The sequence below is a fragment of the Epinephelus fuscoguttatus genome, linkage group LG13 (assembly GCF_011397635.1).
Source record: "Epinephelus fuscoguttatus linkage group LG13, E.fuscoguttatus.final_Chr_v1".
Lineage (NCBI taxonomy): Eukaryota > Metazoa > Chordata > Actinopteri > Perciformes > Serranidae > Epinephelus > Epinephelus fuscoguttatus.
In genome coordinates, this window is record NC_064764.1 from 37,560,801 (window position 1) to 37,581,206 (window position 20,406).

The following is a 20,406-nucleotide window of genomic DNA, read 5'->3' on the forward strand; positions in this document are numbered from 1 at the left end:
CCCGATCCGAGCCCGACGGTACTCGACGGGTCGGGCCGGGTTTGGTCAAAAATGTAGCTATAAATTGCATTCGGGCTTGGGTCGGATTCAGTCAGCTTTCAGTGAAAATGTAGTGTAAAAATAAATAAAATCCTATTGTCTGTCCTGTTTATTGCTTGGGCACTGTTATTTACGTGACAACACCTGAACATAACACACACAGACACACGTTGGCTGTTTGTTTCTACCTCTCTCCCCTCGCTGGAAGCCTCGGACCTCCCGCCGCCCTGTCCCATCTCAAACACGGAGGTCTCCCTCTCCGCAGAGCACCCACGGTGCACATCTGGCCTGTTAAATAGCCTGTAACCGTAACAACTGTGTGACACAAACTCAGTGCTTTAGTCATTAAATAATGTCGGGCTCGGTTCGGTTTCGGACATAACAAAACAGAATGACTGTCGGGTTTAGACAGAAATATTCGGCCCGTGCCGCACTCTAGCGCACACACACACACACACACACACACACACACACACAAGGAAAACCGGACATTATCATCAACTCCGGACAGGATGTCAAAAGTGGACATGTCCGGGCAAAAATGGATGTTTGGTCAGCCTATGCAACAATAAATTCACTTCCTGTAGACGAGGACTTTGCATCAGTTATAAACAGTGTTGGGCTTGTTACTCTAAAAATGTAATAGATTACTCATTACTCTTTTCAGAAGTAATAACATTACTTTGCTTATTACTCCCTGTCAACCGTAATTTGTTACACTACTCATTATATTACTATTCTGTTACACCCCATGAGACTGGTAAGTGCGTATATCCCCAAAAATCTGACGTGTGCCTCTGTGTGAGTGTCAGTGTGATCCCAGGTAAGTGTAGCTGAGGCTAGATAGCTATTTTTTTATTTATTTTATTTTTTTTACCTGGAGGTGTAAAGTTGCCTGTGACCAGTATTTTCCCAAGGCTCCGAGCGAAAGACAGAGAGTCACTCGTGGAGCAACTCTTCATCCACAGCATATCCAGCCACAAGCTTCATTACCTTGGTGTCCTACGCCAGAAGTCACTGCCTAGGCTCTGATTTCTGACAATTCCCAAGTGTGACTGGAAACATCACTGCAGCTGCAGCCAAAAACACACAGTTCAAAGAAAGCTGCACAGCTTTTGTTCACAGCTATGTGGCTGTGCAGCACAGTGATTATTGAGTTACAACCAGCAGAGAGTTTGTTGCTCTTCCTGTCTGAACAGCTTTTAGTCTTGTGCGCTGCAAAAAAATCCTACCCTGAATTCAACATTATACCCTTAAGAATAAAAATAATTTTTCAACCCATTGAAAGCTCCAGTGTAGGCTTTAAGTGCAATATAATCTGATAAGTATGTTTTCTTCACTGCTCCGTCCAGCACTCACTGTATTTCCTCCTTTGTCAGTCTGTACCTGGTTTATCGTCCACAGAACGAGGCTGCACGCCCACATTTTCACAACAAAATAGAACAGGCTGCAGTGAGAGTCTCTCTCCATGGGATATTTAAAAATAGCAGCTTTGTGCATTTAGTCCTTCTCAGGCAAGCTCAGGGGTTTAGTGTTGCTGGAGCCCACAGGAACGATGCTCTGCAACACTTTATTCTCCAAGTGAGGATTAGAATATATGCTGTTCCAGTCGAAATTAATATATATAAACACTTAAAGTGAAATTTAAGGTGTGCTGATGGATTCACGTCATCAACTCATGCATTGAGTAACATTACAAGTTAACGTTCCACCTTAAAAGTCTCCGGCAGTCGGCCCAGTGAATGAAGCTATTTTTTCTCAGACTCCAGCTGCTGTGAGAGGCAGCAAAACATCCTTTCATTTTATAGTTACAGTTTACTAATAAAACTCTCCACAGTATGAACAGTGGTTACATGAGCCTCAAAACCAGACACAGCTCAGCCCTGAGCAGAGTGAGCGTCCTCTATTGACCAATCAGACTGCAGTGTTCACAGCTCCACCTTTTAGGACCAGATCTGTGTGCTAGGTACCCCAACAGAGGGGGGACCAAACATGGGGACGCTAAGGAACGCTTCTGTTGGTACCATCCACAACTTTTACAGTGGAAATGGGGAAAAAAACACACTGAACTGAACTGAACCATACAGCTCAGTGAAAACAGGGCTTAAGAATGAGCTGTTTATATCTACACAGGGAGCAGGTCCTCGTCTACAGAGATCGACATGTTGCACTGCCATGTTTCTACGGTAGCCCAGAACGGACAAACCAAACACTTGCTCAGGACAAGAATGTTCATGTTTTTGCTTTTTTTTTATATTTGTGTGAGCCACCACATATTTTTTTAAACACATGAAATTTATTTATTCAGTGTTTTTACTGGTTTAAATCAGCTGGTCTGTTTGCTTTGTAGAGGAAGAGACCCCTGTGGATAATTCAGCTCCTGAACAATGAACAGTGAAGGAAGAAGTTTCAGCTAGTGGCAGTTTTTCCATTGACTTTGTGTCTGATTGCATCACTTTTAAGATGTAGCTACTCTGACACATTTAAAACATTTTTTGTCTCTGATGGAGCTTTGTTGAGGAAAATGGAGAAATTTGTGTTTGCAGGAATTCAAGATTGAACTTGGATCAGTTTTGGAGTTGCTGCATTTGTTTAGTTTGATCTCACAGTGCTGATTTGACTAATGTCCTCTGTGTAGGAACAAGCACAGATGCTGATGAATATTGTAGCGTTTACTCCCATTTCATAAACTTAACCAAAGAAAACCATGACCCATCTGCTGCGTTGATGAGATAACTCAAAAGAAGGCTTTAGTTAAATCCTGTAGGTAAAATTAAAAACTTGTCTTGGCAGTTATTGAGTTGTTCTTGAAGCTAACACATTCATAAATGACTGTATTGGTTTTCAGTGCCTCCTAATAAGCCACGCCTTTTACAAAAACATTTTGGTTAAACTTATTCCTTCCACCTCAGACAAAAATCAGTCTTTATTTTGATCATTTTACTGTTAAAACCTCAAACAGAGATTAAGACATTCCTTTATTTCACTGAGTTTTAGTTTGTAGTGTTGTATAACCCGTGGGAACAGTCCTGAGCTTTAGGTCTTTGTGCCTTCGAGGCTCTGTGGGGCTGCGTGATGCTCTCAGTTGGCTTTTCATGACTTTTAGATCTGGTTAATTGAAGGTCTTCCTGGAGAGCGTAAGTGGAAACGGAAGCTGAGCCAAGATAAGAGGCTAAAGAGGAGCGCTAACATCGGCCACATTTAGTTACCTGCTGCTGTCAGAGGAAGTACCAAAATAACACGAGCTGTGTTTAAATCATTCACTTCATTCACCTTCTGTCGCTGTGCTGCCGTTCAGCTGAGTGTGACAGAGTTGTACACAATTACACATCATTAACACTGACAGAAGAATATCTCACATCTCATCAGCTCCTCTTGAGTTACATTCAAGGGCTGATAATTCAGACTTTACCAACCAAAAGAATGAAAGTTAATCCACCATGAATTGAAGGTTGTAGATCAATACCAGCAGTGATGCAAAGTAACTAAGTACATTTAGTCGAGTACTGCTTTAAAGTACAGATTTGAGGTACTTGTATATGGGTATTTCCTTTTAATGCTACTTTACAATTGTAATTGCTACACATTTTGTACTATATTTACTTCATTTTAATACTATTAACTTTACTTAATGGTGATGATTACAGACTGCAACCAGCTGAAACTTCTCCAGGTAAGAATTTTGTCAGTGTTCCAGAGTCAGTATTTGGTTTGTCCGTTCTGGGCCACTGTGAAAATATGGCAATGGTCTCATTTACTATTGTGTTTTTAAATGATGTCGATCATTCAGTCTCAGATCAGATCAGACTGATTCACACTAATATTTGTTTTATATTTATTTTCAGTGGAAGAAGCCTTTGTCCTCTGTGGTGAGTCTGGACGATCACCATGAAACAAGCCATGGAGGACGGTGAGAAACACACACACACACACACACAGCTGTATATCTGACCTTCATTGACTTCCTTCATTGTTTATTGTCTGACGTGAGTTCAGTTTTCACCCTGAACTCGAGTCTAAATCCAGATTTGGTTTTAATTTCCATCTAATCTAATCTGAAACCTAATTCAGAAGGTATTAGTGTGTCTCTGCGGGGTCACGGCTCCTCAGTGTCGTTAATCCTGTCTGAACCAAACATGTCTGTTTTTCACCCTCTACTCAGGAGAAACGATCAGCCTAAAACATCTGCTGTCATATTACACACTGTCCGAACAATATTCAGTCTGCTGCATGTTAAAGTCCGCTGCTGACTTCTTATTTAACACGGTGACACTCCACTGTCTTTATTAAGGGCACCTCTTATGCTTTTCCTAATTTTCTGTCGTATATATAAAGTTACAGTCTCAGATGTTCACATGAAACATGGCCAGACCTTCATATAATGAGGTAACTGTATGTAAAAGTAAAACCCAGTTGGGTGTGTCTGGGTTTTTAACAGCCATGACACACCAAACCAACAGGTGGCTGTTGGTCAGTGCGAAGCTGTCAGTGAGTGTCTGTCACCTTAGTTTTTGTAGAATGTCCAGCACCATCGGCGTTAGTCATTTGTTGTTGGCTTTTTTTTCCGGGTAATTCAGCATGTTGAATTGGTGTCAGAGACGGTGGAGCATGAACGTTGGTGAATGAAATCACTCTGACTGTCAGTTCAGTGCATGAGAAGAGAAACGGAAATGAGGAAAGTAAACAAAAAACTAAAGTCAAGAGGGAGTGAGATTAAAACAAACTTGTTATATAAAGTCAGATTATCTTTTACTCACTGAGCTCCTTAGCAGAAGCAGTTTGTAATAGTTTGTGTTATTGTTCGCTCGCACATGGTAAATATACTTTTGTTATTTCAACATTAGGTTGTGTTGTTAATGTGCTAACTGGCTAACTGATGTCATAATGGTCTTCCAGTTGTCCCTTTTTGAATGACGAATACCGCCGTCTGCTTGTATGGACAGTTATTTCCTCTAACACAGGCGCAGAATGTACTTGTTATTTGGCAGTCAGCTGTAGTCTCTGTGTGTGTTCAGATGCATTTTGAGAGAAGGCTATGTGTGGCTAGAGTTGCCACCCATCCCGTTTTTCCCAGAATTGTTCTCTTTTTTCGTCAGCTGTCCCGGGAAAAAAAAAATCTCTCCTGGGACACAATTTGTCCCGTTTTTTGGGGAAAATGCAGCAGCAGCAGGCCAAGGAGTTCATCCAGAATCAGTGCAATCAGTGCAACAGGCCCCGAACGATGCATAGTGCGTCCAAATTCACACCTGTTCTTCTCTGTGGTTTTTCTCCGCGACCGTGCATCATAGCAAGAAGCCACGTATATCACATGAAACAGCGGAATCGTAGCTTTCCGAATGTTTTCACAGCGAAAAAAAAGATAAAGTTACACTAAAATGATGTATAACAGAGCTTTCATACAGCTCTGCACACACATTACTGTTGGATGGATTACTCGCGAACGCAGGCTCGCACAGAAATGCCACGCATATCACATGAAAGCGCAGGACCACACACATCATTGTGCTGTCATCCCATCATGCTATAAATACAGATCAATTGTCTACAAAATAAAATCCTGACGAATTTCTTTACAGTCCATTATACAGATCTTGTTATCAGTCACTTCATATAGTGAGGAATATCGTATCTTACCACGTCTTAGGCTTGCGTGTGTTTCTCCCTGTCTGTCCACATTTGTAGTCCGGCTTTCAAGATGCAAATATCTCCATATTGTCCAGTTGACACTCCATCAAACTTTGTATGACAAGACCAGCCACTTTACCTTTGCGCACCCAGACAACTGCATGTTTCCTTCAGATAAAACACATTTTTGACTTGTGAATGAGTCAATGGAATTTCTTGCAATAATGAAAAAATACTGGCAATCATGTCCACCTGGCACAAACCACATGTTTTGGACAGCTGTGAAGTGACAGAATGTCCCAGCATCATGGTTCTTATATTGCCAGATTCCAGAGAGTCTCCCCTCTTCATATATGGCAGAATATGTCTTCTTCCAACTTGCTATGGTGAGATACATGTAAAAATGTAAGAATTTAGTAACACAGATTTGTTTTTTTCATTGATATAAAAATTAATATAAAATACAGGCACATAGAAGGACATGGAATGATGGCAAATCTGGTCTCCTATGTCCGAATTTCACGTTCATTGGTCAGTCTGAATTGGTAATAATGGCCGAGCCCTCCACTTCAAATATTTGGTTGAGTGTCCCTTTTTTTCACAAATCCAAAGTGGCAACCCTATGTGTGGCATTGTAGCAGGGGCTTTCGTTAGTTTTGTTTCGCTAGTTCTTTGAAGTTGGTCTGAAGTTGGTTTGATGTAGGGCCGCCTCCGACTAAGAGTTTGCCTGTTTGACCAATAGTCATTATTCAGGTCCATCAGTGGACCAGTCTTGACTGCATGATTCTGATATGAATGTAATAATTAAATGATATATTCTCGTGGTTTAGTATCAGTAACATTGTTAACACTGTGCTACATTACAGAGAAATACAAACCGTACTAATGAACCTTCATTAATATAGGCCTATATTTTATCTCCAAGTGCACGTCACACACTGAGCGAGCCGCCTGTTAATGACGCTGTGGGCTAATGGGCATGTAGCTACTTCCATGTTTCAGATGATACGTCATGTTTGTAGTCGACCAATGAAGATGAGTTTACATATCACCTTGGGTTCGTCCTTCACCTTCTCAAAATGATCCCACACTTTGGATTTCCTGCCCGACATGTTATTAACTAGCCTGTGGAATAACCGCAGGTACCAGCTCTGGAGATTAACCTGACTCCTGTCTGACTGCTGAGCGTGGACACTTCCTGTGTCTGTCCTTTCAAATTAAAGTCCTACACGGTCCAGTCACATAGGTTTGGATTTATTTTGACAAGGCGCAGCTCCTGAGAGAGTTTCACTTTTTTTTTTTTTTTCTTGCTGACAAATGACCTTTCTGGTCGACCAACGTTTGGTCAGGGGGCAACCCTAGTTTGGTGTGTTTGGGCTTTAAAGAGACAGTTGCTAGAACACAGAAGAGTGTCAGAGGCTGAATACAGGAGTTACAGCATGTCCCCTGTGCCTCCTGTGTTTGTGCAGGCGTCAGTGAGGTGCTATCCTGTGTGGTGGAGGACGTCAGTCACGCCATCAGCAGAAACATCGGTGGAGCTCAGCTTCTGCATGAACTGCTCAATTCACCGTGGCTTCGCGCTCTACTGAAGGTATGACCTTACTCATCAGACTCGCCACTAAAAACGGACGCACCATGAAGATGTCGAGCCGTGACATAATTTCCTGTTTTACTCCTCCAGGTTTATGACTGCCTGTTGCAGTTTGAGAGGTCGACGCCCACACCTACCCTGCCTTACGCCTCAGGACTCTCACATGAGGTTTATACACACAAACAAACACAATCTGATCTGGTTGCTTTTGTTTTGACTGTTAGAGCATCTGACTGTCTGTCTGACTGTCTGACGGTCTGTCTGTCTGCCTTACTGTCCATCAGATTATAACCACTTTACAGAGGGTCCACCGTCCCTCCGCTGAAGCCAGAGAGCTCTACAGCCTCCTCAGCTCACCTCACATCCAGGTGTGTCAGTCACTCGTTTAGGAGCTTTTGAGGAACTCATGTCTGATGCTCTGCTGTAACAGCTGTCTCCTGTCTATCAGGCCCTCCTGTCGTCCCACGACAGTGTGGCCCAGTCAGACTATGGACCTGTCTTACCTCCTCTGCCTGATGAGATGCCTGAGGATGAGGAGGCCATGAGGATCGTTTGTCTGGTGAAGAACAACCAGCCGCTGGTGAGAAAGAGGATCTACTTATTTAAGTAAAATGTGTGTGTGATGGTAGTGGTTAAGTGCTCTAATGATATAAGCCCGTGTTAGTAGAGAAGTGAGATTATACTGGTGTAAGTGGTGCAGTCAGTGTGTTGCTTTCAACCCTTCATTGTCAGCATCAGTGGTTAGAAAACATCATGTTAGAAAACTTTTATGGAATCAGCAAAATCTGATAAAAACTTCCTCAACTGTGCAAAAACCTTTTTACACTCACTTTGTGGAGGAAGAGTTGATGTGATTTGAATTGGATATGGAAACACCTTTGCAGAGTAACTTTTGACATACAGAACATGTAACGTTTCCTCTGTCGGCCTCTTCCTGTGAATTCGCATTGTAGCAGAGGTTTACATAAAGTTGCGTCTACGCTTATGCAGATATTAAAATGAGAACAAGGAGACTCTGTATTCTGAACCAGTGTGAACCAAGAACACAACACTCTTTAATTTCCACCTTGTCAACAGCAAATTACCCTTTTACCCTTCATCAGAGACATACAACTGTGTGTCGTCTGCATAAAAATAGTAATTAACAAGATGATGGATAATGTTTCCACGTGGAAGCAGTTACATGTTGCTACAAAATGCAATCTGCAAAACAAATCATGACGAATGTAAATTTAATTTCTTGGAGAGGGATTTGAATAGTTGATTGCACTGATCAGATCTATTCTCTACTTTATCTACTTTTTGCTGCATTACAGATGGTTATTTAAATTTTAAACTATGAGAGGAGATCTTTCTTTTATCTTTTGTTCACTAAGAACGGAGCAGAGCGCAGAGGAAGTGCTGGAGACGGAGTGGGAGTGATTTGCAGTCACTGGAGCAGCCTCCGTCACCTCACATTAGACCGGCTTGTCCCCGCAAGGAGGGCGTGGTCGGGGGAGGAGCTCAGAGCGACTGAGAGTGAAGCCAGGCCTCTGCCCCTCCCCCGAGGAGGACGGTCACATCCCTTTCTTCCCCGTTACCAGTCAACAGGAAGCTGCTGTTTGTGTCCACAGTCTGCAGAGCTTTGGAAGAAAGGGCTTAACCAATCAGCTCCCTCTGTCTTTAGCCCCGCCCCCTGCACTGGTAAGAGGAGGAGAACTGTCAATCAATGCAATCATCATTCATCCGTCTATTTAATTCATTCAGTCATCCTTTGTTTGATCTGTCATCAAGACATCCAATCACAAGGATCATCAGTCCATCCAGCAGGGGGCGTATTTATCAGGTGTTAGAGTTATCAGAGGACCATCAATCAAAACACAGGAAACAGCAGGAAAATATTTCAGGTGATGATGCATTTTAGGTTTTATTATGGAAAATAAATCACTGTGTGGTTATGAGGAGCTCTCTTTTGCATCCAGCACAAGGCTCGTTGTCATCATCTCTACCTGAACAACAACTCCTGGCAGCTCCCAGCAGGTGAGGACCGAAGATCTGGAGATCTACTAAATATTCCAACACATTCATACTTCGGCACTTGGTCAGTGGCCCCAACACTTCAAAATGTTACACTCTATTGACTTTAGCATCAGTTTTGGACACTCAGGGACAGCGTGTCAGTTTCCACCCCTTACATGCATAGTGTCTTTTTGAAAGTGGTCTTTACATTATGTCAGTTTCTCTGAGTGTCTAATAATGACCTGCCCTTTGCGTCTCGTACAGATGCTAAAGGGTGCCTCAGTGCACTGGTATCAGATGCTGAGAGCTGATGAGTTAGGAGTGAGAATGCGTAACCCCCAGCAGGATAAGCAGTTCCGGAAATTAATGAATAGGACTGATTTCCTGATCTGTGACGCCTGATAAATATGGGCCCCAACATCTTTCCATCCGTCCATCCATTTATTTATTCCTCCATCTTTGCATTTGTCATGAACTCTGTCTTTTGGTTTGTCCAGCAAACGTGTTGGAAGACATCAGTTCATCCATCATGTATCTTTCAAATGTAGTTATTATCCTCACCGCCCTTCAGTCGTCCCCAAGTCGTCATCTTTCTTTTCCATTCCACCATCATTCGCCTCCTTTTTTGCTTTTTCCTGAACTGCTGTTCTCTGTCAGTGACGTGTTTTTCACTTTTCTTTGGGCTCTTTCTTTCTCGTCTTCATCTTCCTCCCAACATGGAGGTTCATTTTCAGAGAAACCCCATCATGCCGGCAGAGAAGGCAGCTCGACTGGAGGGAGCAGTGATGACTACGCCTACCCTCCTCCTCCAGTCCCAGCGTACAGTCTCAGCCTCCCCAACTCCCCTGTCTTGTACAAAAAGGCGGCTGCAGGGGGACAGTCGAGGAACATCCCTACACCTGGCAGGAGCCCCTCTTGTACTGGGATTAGTCCACTTGGAGCCCACACAGCACCCTCCAGTCCTGCGCATCATCGCTCTACACGGCAGCAGGGCGTTAGCACCCTCCCTCCCCCTGCCAGGCAACCTGGGGGTCAAAATAGATCTCATAATGAATGCCAAGAAGAGCCTCTGAGTCATCCCTCAATGACCAAGTACTCTACTTCTCCTCGTCACAACGGACGCCAGAAGCAGCCAAAACAGACACGAAACCAGCAGCAGCCAAAACGGCTTCCTCATCCTGAGCTCACCAAACAGTGCAGCGTGGAGGAGCTCAGGTCCACTGTTCAGACAGTGGCCAGCAGCATGGAGCATGGAACTCAGGATGTCCGCCATCTTGGCCAGAAGATGGTGGCGGCGACCGAGATGATTGTAGACAGTGCAGAGGAGAATGCCCAGGCGCTCAACCTGCTGGTGGAGGTGGTGGACAAACTGCAGGGGCTCATTGTAGCCAGCAAACACCCCGAGGTGTCGCCTCCACGCCGGCCCAAACAACGCACTCCTCCACCACCTCCACCGAGGGTGTCCTCAATGTCTCCAAAAGTGGTGCGCAAACCTCCCACACCTTACCCACGCCATGTCACATCCTCCTCTTCCTCGTCTTGCTCCTCTTCATCTTCATCTACGTCGGTTAGTTCGTGTGCAGACACCTTCACAACATCAAGGAGTGAAAATCGAATGAATGGAGGATCCAAGAAGACGGTGGTGACGTTTGGTGCCACCCACAGGACAGGTGGCGGAGGTAGTAATGGACAAGTGAGGCTCAACAATGGAACAGTTTCGAGAGCTCCTCTGGAGGACCAAGACTGTAACAGCACTGGCTGCTTGACAACCAAGAAGAAGAAAAAGAATAAGTAGATGAAAAACAAGCATCTCCTCTCCTTGCCTGCTGTGGCGGAAAACAGACTCTGAAACTGACTCAAATACCTTTTTTTAATATAGATCTACATCCTAATCATTTTTATAAAAGTTTAACCATGAAACAGACGCAGGCTGATATCATCTCTCGGATAACAAACACTTTTGAGAGACTATGGATTTATCACTCGACAGGGAAGAGTAAAATCCTTCAAGGTACAGCATCTCCCATTTCATCCGTCTATCCCTAAAACTTATCATCATCATTGTCTGTCTCTTATTCTTTACAGTTTCTCCTGTCAGACAATCAAACATGTGTTAGTCTGCACCTTTCTTATCTTAATTTGTCCATAATTAACTAAAGGAAATGCAGACTCATCAAATCATTCAGTCATTTGGGTCAGTGGTTGCTTAGTGACAGATGAAGGTAAATTTGGATGTCGTCTGCATAATTATGATGCAAATTTGAACTCCAGGGATTTTCCACTTTAGTGTGTGTTTCCAGGTGTTGTGGATTTCTTCTGCATATGTTTTAAAGTAGTATGAATCTTTATTGTCTCCAGAGTGAGGTTTGTGAAGCCTGATAAATGTCCGCATCAGCTGAAGGCTACCATAGTTAAAAGTAAAAACATCCGGAGGTGTGGAGTTAGAAAGAAGTGAGCTTACCAGGTCTCTGCAGTCATCAGTTGCTTTCATCTCTTCCTCCATTTGTATCGCTCACATTTTACATTCCCTTCTGTTTATACAGAGCTTCTGTACTAAAAGCTTGCAGTGTCTGTTTATGTAGTCACTGAAGGTGATAAATTTGGACTAACTGTCTGTCTGTCAGGGGGCGACAATAAGGAGGGACGAGGAGACAGGAGAGATCTACATCGCCAGGGTGATTCATGGAGGACTGGCTGACCGCAGTGGTGAGATAAAACTGTAATTTTAAGTATTAAGTACAATACCACAGACATGATGACGAATCAAATGTGGTTGAAATGTGTAATAACGTGTGTTCATGTGTTTCAGGACTCCTCCATCCTGGTGATCTGTTGGTGGAGGTGAATGGAAACCCTGTGGTGGGTCTGGAGCCGGAACAGGTCATCCAGATTCTGGTAGGTCACCTGAAGAGAAAAATCAGTACATGAATTTCACTGAATAAAGACCGAAGAAGGCAGAAAATACGACAGAGAAAAAGTCACAACTATGAATCACCTGCTTCGTCAGCACCACAGGACAGCGCCATGAATTTATCAGTACGCAGCAGAATAAGGCTCTGATCAAACAGAAAGTGTTTCAGCAACTGCAGGCACCGTCTTGTAATTGTTTTTAATGAGAATGAAGCTTTATGGTTGCGGTTTTTGCATTGCTACAGCTCGTGTTTCTATGCGAGCTTATTCTTAGAAACAGCTGTTCCTACACGCCTCCTCCTGCTGATTTTGACCTGAGAACTGTAAAAATTCTTCTTAATGAAGTGGACATATTTTCACAGTATGGTACACCGCGCTCAGTAACAGCAAAATCTCACCATGTCTCAATCCATGACGTAAAAATGATGTAAGCTCCAGTGTGTAGAATTCAGGGGCATAAATTGACAGAAATGGAAAATAATATAATAAGTGTGTTTTCTTCAGTGTATAATCACCTGAAAATCAGAATAGTTGTGTTTTCGTTACCTTAGAATGAGACGTTTATATCTACATAGGGAGCAGGTCCTTGCCTATCACCATGTTGCACTGCCATGTTTCTACAGTAGCCCAGAACGGACAAACCAAACACTGGCTCTAGATAGGGACATTCCCATCTTCATGTTGGCTACAACGGTTACAATCTGTAATCATCACCACCAGACGCTGCCAAAGCCCCCTAAACCTGACACACTGAACCTTTAATCAAATCATGTAAATGAACCACATCACTTTATTTGTCCTTGTCATCACATCATTTCCTTACTTAAACACGAGTTTATCATGTCATCATGTTATCATGTAAAACATTTTATGTTGTAACAATAAACACGTTTTTGCATGAAACTTTTTACACTGAAACAAGATCAGTAGTTTATTGTTTTAACAATCTAAGTTTCATCCTATTAAAACATGAATAACCTCATTATAACAATAAACTTTTACCTTATTACCTGATACTGATTGGCTTTTTCCTCTGAAGCTTCTCCACATAGGTAAAGATACGGTTAATTTTAATTTCTTGTGATGACAAGAAAACTATCGGTGCACAATTTTAAGCAAACAAGTAAATTTAAAAAACAGAATGAGGAACATCTCCTGTGTGGTGACTCTGATTATCGATAACTTATCAGTTATTAACTGTTTGTTGTGTTTGCAGATTAATTCTCAGGGAACGATCCTGTTTAAAGTAATTCCTGACGCAGCTCAGAGCAGCAGCAGCCAGAAGTCGGTAAGAAACATCCACCAAGTGTTGGAACCAAGTACTGTACATCAGCACAAATCTGAGGTACTTGTACTTTTTATGCAACACTAAACCTCCCCTCAATTACATCTTAGTAAATATTGCACTTTTTACTGCACTTTATTTATCTAACAGTTTTGATCAGCACAACATTAAACATCTACAGCAGTAAAATACAACATACACATTAATGCAGCAGTGATTTAATCCAAAAACACATTTTACTGCACAGTTTCATGATAATTCTGTGTCTCTGCTGCCCTCTAGTGACGATGGGAGAAGTCACAACTAAACACATGTAGAATCACATTAAACTCACTGTATATGTGAATGTAAAAATCACACGTTGTCGACATCACAGACTGCCTCTGTGTCTTTATGATAAGTCTGTGAAAATAAGAGATACTCATTTATACTGGAGACTGGTCTCCTCAACAAAAAAGCATCTACAGCTATTGAAATACAGCACTTTACAAGTCATTCCTAGTATATCACAGTCAGTTTTCTGTGTCTGTCAGGTGTTCATGAGGGCGATGGTAGACTACTGCCCCCTGCAGGACTCCTCCATCCCGTGTCCTGATGCAGGGATGCCGTTCAGCAGAGGCGACCTGCTGGAGGTGGTCGACCAGTCGGACGGAAGGTGGTGGCAGGCCAGGAAGCTGCGCTCCGCTGCGTCCTGTGCTGGTCTCATCCCCTCTGCCAGCATGCTGAAGAGGTGACATGACACTCGATAATATCACAGTAACACATCCTCAATTATTACGACTCAACTGTAGATCTTTTGTGGAAACATGGAGTTTGTAGCTGCATGTTTTAATTATGATTTATCCTCCAATTCTGTTTGTCTGTCTGCAGTAAACAGAGGGAACACTGGTGGTGTCAGCCGTCACAGGTTCATACCTGCATCAAGCCCTGTGAGCGCTCAGCATCACTATCACTAACTTAAATGATAAGCATATAAAGTTGCCAATGTGAAGCTGGTTCAGTGGACACGGAACTCAAATATGCTTTGTTTATTTATATAACAGGATATTGTAGGGTGACAAGTAGCTCATCTGGTAGAGCAGGGTATGTCCTTGCTGCAGCAGCCACAGGCTCGACTCCGACCTGCAGCCCTCTGCTGCATTTCATCCCCTCTCTCTCTCTCTGTCCTTCCTGCCAACACTGACCCATCAAATAAAGGTCATAAAGCCTAAAAATAATCTTAAAAAAAAAGAAGAAAGAAAAAAAATATTATTAAACATTAACTGAAATGACATAAAGATCAGATACAGCACAAACTGACAGCATCATGATAGCAACAGGTGACTGTTTCTGTTTATAAATGTTGTGAATGTGACTTTAAACTTTAACAACATGTCTCTTCTCTGTGTGTCGACCTGCTGTCTGTCCCCAGTGATTCTGACTGATAACGGTGAGTGACACAGCTCACAGATCTTATTACTGTATCTGATGTTATTTAGTTTGTGTCTTTTCATGTGACTGTATCAAAGTATCTTCATGCGCTGTGAATAATGAGACAAGGAGCAGTGTTACTGTACATGCACAGGTGTTAAAGCTGAGTGTGTATGTGACCACGATATCTAGAGGTTTTTATTTTCATTGGTGTTACTGTTACACACCTCAGTGTCCATTCATGTCATGCACAGTAGTTTACTAGTTTCTTTAACATGGCCCATGCACATCACAAGTGTTGAGTCAGACTTAGCTGCATGGTTAATTTGCATCTACAGGAAAATATTAAACACTTAAAGCAAAACAAATGTACACACAGTACGTCGCATATAAACCTTTTCTAATCAGACGCAACTTTCTACATCAGCATGGAGGGTAAACTAGAGATGTTACTGGTGAAGCTGATAAGTAATGTCATGCATGTTATTTAAGCTGTTAAAAATAATCAAATACTTCACAGTATAACTCAACCAGTCTGCTTTGGCTGATAATAACAAATGTCAAAACATCTTGCTGTCACTTCCTCTCACAGTAGACGAACATTAACTCATAGGGTTTTTCCAACAACATGAATCAGACTCAGAGAACACGTGTCCATCAAACAAAACACAGTGTAATGTGTGGTTACCATTCTGAAGTTTGAATGTGTGGAAACAAACTGTACGTTTAAATAATGTCTTCTTTCTTTCTTTCATCTGTTCCAGATGACGATCGACCTCAGGCTGATGACAAACACTCAGTACCAGGTAAAACATGTCCGACAAAATCATGAATATATAAAACAGCTTTAACAGACTGAAGTTAATCATCTTCTGTTTTCCTCCACAGAGCTGGAAGAGATACACTTTGGTAGGTGTTAATGTGACACACTAATTATATAGGACTAGTCACTGCACAGAGGTCATTAGTAATTACAGTTCATTAGCATTACAGTAGTAGTAGGCAGTGCAAGTATCCATACACAGTGCAGGTAAAGGTGCAAGACACAGTGAGTCATTATTCAGACAATAAACAGGTGGAGGTAAAATATAAACCCAGTGTACATACTACAGATCAGATCTGTGCAGCTTTGACAGTAGCATGAATATACAGTGGTATGTGAGAGTTTAGTTTAGTTTAGTTTATATTTTAGAAGTTTATATTTCACAGTAAATTTATTCCTGTGTTTATGTTTGTTCTTTCAGACGAGACTGAGTCTGATGTTACTGATGGAATCTACCTGGGTAAGACTAACAGTTAGTTGTTTAGTTTAGTTTAGTTTAGTTAGTTTAACTAGTATAGTATAGTTTAGTTAGTTTAATTTAGTTTAGTTTAGTTAGTTTTGTTAGTTTAATTAGTATAGTATAGTTTAGTTAGTATAGTATAGTTAGTTTAGTTCATATAGTTTAGTTAGTATAATTTAGTTTAATTTAGTTAGTATAGTTTAGTTTAGTACAGTATAGTTTAGTTAGTTTAGTTTAGTTAGTACAGTATAGTTAGTTTAGTTTAGTTAGTTTAATTAGTATAGTATAGTTTAGTTAGTTTAGTTCGTATAGTATAGTATAGTTAGTTTAGTTCGTATAGTTTAGTTAGTATAGTATAGTATAGTTTAGTTAGTATAGTTTAGTTTAGTTTAGTTTAGTTAGTATAGTTAGTTTAGTTAGTATAGTATAGTTTAGTTTAGTTTAGTTTAGTTAGTATAGTTAGTTTAGTTCGTATAGTATAGTTTAGTTAGTATAGTTAGTTTAGTTCATATAGTATAGTTTAGTTAGTTTAGTATAGTATAACATAGTTTAGTTAGTTTAGTTTAGTTTAGTTAGTATAGTATAGTTAGTTTAGTTAGTTTAGTATAGTATAACATAGTTTAGTTGTTATTATAGTATAGTTTAGTTTAGTTTAGTTAGTATAGTATAGTTAGTTAGTTTAGTTTGTATAATATGGTTTAGTTAGTTTAGTATAGTATAACATAGTTTAGTTAGTTTAGTATAGTTTAGTTTAGTTAGTATAGTATAGTTAGTTTAGTTAGTTTAGTATAGTATAACATAGTTTAGTTAGTTTAGTATAGTTTAGTTAGTATAGTATAGTATAGTATAGTTTAGTTTAGTTAGTATAGTATAGTTAGTTTAGTATAGTATAACATAGTTTAGTTGTTATTATAATATAGTTTAGTTTAGTTAGTATAGTATAGTTAGTTAGTTTAGTTTGTATAATATGGTTTAGTTAGTTTAGTATAGTTTAGTTTAGTTCAGTTTAGATTAGTTTAGTTTAGTATAGTTTAGTTAGTTTAGTAAGTATAGTTTAGTTTAGTTTAATTCAGTTTAGTTAGTTTAGTTTAGTTTAGTTGGATGGTAAATTGGTCGGTCCGTCCGTAAGTCAGTCAGTCAATCAGTTAGTTTGTTGGTTGGTCACTCAGTTAGTAATTCAGTCTGTCAGCTAGTCAGTTAGTCAGTCTGGTAATTGTTTTGTCATTTATTTTATTTAGTCAGTCAATTACTTATTTGGTCAGTCAGTAAGTTAGTCTGTTGCTCAGTCGGTCAGTCATTTAGTCTGTCAGTTATTCAGTTGGTTGGTCAGTTAATTGTGTACTCCATCAGTTTGGTTAGTAACTCTGTTCACTGACAATATATTTTATTTCTTTTACTACAGTGAATTAAAGAATGCTGGTTAATTCTAGGTAATGACTGTGGTACTGGATAAATACTGAGAGACAAAAGTCAATTTCTCCACTTAATCTCTGAGAGAGTGTCAGCAGTTTAATAGATAAAAAACACTGGATTATTTGGACAATGATACAGTGAATGGATGAATAATTGAATGACTGAATGAATGGTGTGTCCCTCACCAGCCGGTTTCCGGCGGAGTTTCCGTCTATGGAGGAGGACGTCCTACAGAAGGAGACGACAGTCCTGCACCTCCTGCTCACCCAACAGCAGCGCCCTGTACACTCCGTATGAGGAGGTGGCTCTGTACCAGCGCACCCCGCAGGAGAACCATCGCCTCATCATCCTCATCGGTGAGACCATAAGAACCTTTTTGTCACTGTTCCTGTAGTGTTGTGTTTTCTCTCAGTGTTTGTTAATTCTCCTTTTCTGTGTATGATACCGCCAATATTTCTCTCTGTCCAGGAGCTACGAGAGTCGGAGTGAACGAACTGAGGAAACGACTCATCAAACTGAACCCTTCAACCTTCCAGGGACCCGTACCTCGTAAGTGACCACCACAAATCTAACACAGTCATTTAAAGTTAAAATAATATAATAAAGACCTTATATACTAATAACTTTACTGATAGAAACGACAAAATAGACAAAATATAGTGATATTGTTGAAGCGTGTTTTCATATCAAAAAAATAGAAAAAAATATAGAAAAAAAAATTTAAGACAAAATTTATTTTTTAGTTTACACATTATTGATATCAAGACGTGACAGCCTTGTGGAGTATTGTCATACCTGGCATTGATTCTGTATGAGCCTGGTAATTTCATACCAGTTTTGACTGGCTGTTGCCTTGTTCCTCCAGACACCACTCGTCCAATCAGAGCAGGGGAGCAGTCAGGAAAGGAGTACCACTTTGTCACCAAAGAGCTGTTTGAGTACATGGTCTGTAACCACAGGTAATCTTTTGATTGTTTACTTGTTCTGTTTTTGTTTGTTTAGGGTTTTTTTTGGTATGATTTTATTGTTATTATTTAGACTTGTTTGTTAATGTGTGTCAGGTTTGTGGAGTACGGGGAGTATAAGGGTCACCTGTATGGGACCAGCGCTGAGGCCATAGAAGAGGTGCTGAAACGAGGACGGATGTGCATCATCGATGTCGAACCACATGTGAGTCTCATTAAGAAGATTGTTGATTAATGGAGACACGTGTTTCCTTCAGAGGAAATAGTTCATTAGTTGGGGGCTGTTTTCAGTGATGGATTAACACCGTGATGTTGGTTTTGTTGTCAGAGCATCCTGCCACTGAGGACGAGGAAACTGAAGCCGTACGTGATCTTCATCAAAGCTCCGAGTCCAGACAGACTGAGAGAAACCCGGAGAGACGCCCGAATCATCACCAACTGCTCCGTCAACAGAGTGTTCACAGTAAGAGCTCCACGTACACATTACAGCTCCGATTTCTCAAAGAATGACAACACTGTTATCACATGAAATAACTAGAAAGAGAGTTTGAAGTGCAGGAAACTGAGTCGTCATGTTCCTCCTCCTGCAGGAGGAAGACTTTGTGGAGCTGGAGGAGGTGTCCAGGCTGATGGAGGCAAAGTACAAACAGTTTTTCGACAGCGTGCTGGTGAACGATGACCTGCAGGACTCCTGCATACAGCTCTTCTCCATCATCCAGGAGGCGCAGGACGAACCACAGTGGATACCCGTCAGCTGGACCCGGAAAGAGGAGTGAGGAGGGGGAGGAGGAGGAGGAGAGGATGATTAGGACAGACAAGAAAAACTACAAGTGAGAATACAAAGAGAGAAAAGACGGAGACGTGTTGGATAAAAGAAAACAATACTGAGTGAGATATAAAGATGAGGGGAGGAGATGGAAAAAGAATTTGGGAGTCATAGAAAATAACTGGAGACAGAGGAGAAGATGTTACGACATGATGGAGATGGAAAAGTGAGAGACTGAGGAGGTTATTCAAAGAAAATATTACCTGTCGTCTTTTAAAATTGTCACCAAAACTGTCAAATAAAATGACTTTTAGTTTGAACAGATAAAACCTCAGAGGCGAGACAAGTGTGGAGGAAGAATTTCACCTCGCTGGTTGAGTTTAACTCCAAAGAGGAGTCAGAGATATTCTCTCTGTATTTATTACCTCCACCAAGGAGGCCATGTATTTGGTCAGTTTGTGCAGCCTGATTTTCATTCCACTCAGCAGAGGGGTGGAATATGGGCCGAGGAAGAACCCATCTGATTTTGAAGCAGATCCTAATCTTAAAGCAACCGCACAAATTATTTTTGACCTTTGACATTCAGAGTCTGGACTGGGCTCTTACTTCGGACGTTACAAGCAAACACAGAGCTGAAATGCTGGGGGCTATTAGTGCAGCGCTAACAATGGCAACAGTGCTGAAAGAGCCAACAGCAGCCGTTTTTTCCACAAACGCTCAAGATAGATTGATACTTGTGCGTCAGCTCTATGCAGAGCCTACTCACACTGTTGTGAGCATTTATACTTGTGCGGTGGTGTGTCTGTGTCACTCTGCAGTTACACCTCCAAAACACTAGTCGGTGATGGAGTTTCTGTGAAGTGATGTAAAGTTTAGTTGATTCAAATTAATAGAGACAGTTTCAAACACAAGTACACAGATCAGCTTCACTATAACTCGCAGCATTCACAGACAAACACTTGTCTTTATCTGGACACATTTCCCCACAAATACAACAGGCTAACGTTATTAGCACAAGCCTATGGCATTTTACATTGTATAAATTAGCTTAGCGGCTAGCAGAGATTTCCTCTACTCATGTATAGCCAGGATAAATCACACACAAGACTTAAAAGGCTATT

At 41.2% G+C, this 20,406-nt stretch overlaps 1 protein-coding gene across 1 annotated transcript; it reads left to right on the forward strand.

The window, feature by feature from the left end:
- Positions 1-3,927: 3,927 nt before the first annotated feature.
- On the forward strand, positions 3,928-19,295 carry LOC125899517 (MAGUK p55 subfamily member 4-like). The gene is made up of 19 exons (XM_049593911.1): positions 3,928-3,949; positions 7,134-7,255; positions 7,346-7,423; positions 7,540-7,623; positions 7,704-7,835; positions 11,878-11,959; positions 12,063-12,148; positions 13,380-13,451; positions 13,982-14,178; positions 14,319-14,377; positions 15,623-15,664; positions 15,747-15,767; positions 16,103-16,141; positions 17,743-17,910; positions 18,023-18,103; positions 18,420-18,513; positions 18,616-18,724; positions 18,848-18,982; positions 19,110-19,295. The coding sequence occupies exons 1-19, from the start codon at positions 3,928-3,930 to the stop codon at positions 19,293-19,295; spliced, it is 1,809 nt and encodes a 602-aa protein (XP_049449868.1).
- Positions 19,296-20,406: the final 1,111 nt, after the last annotated feature.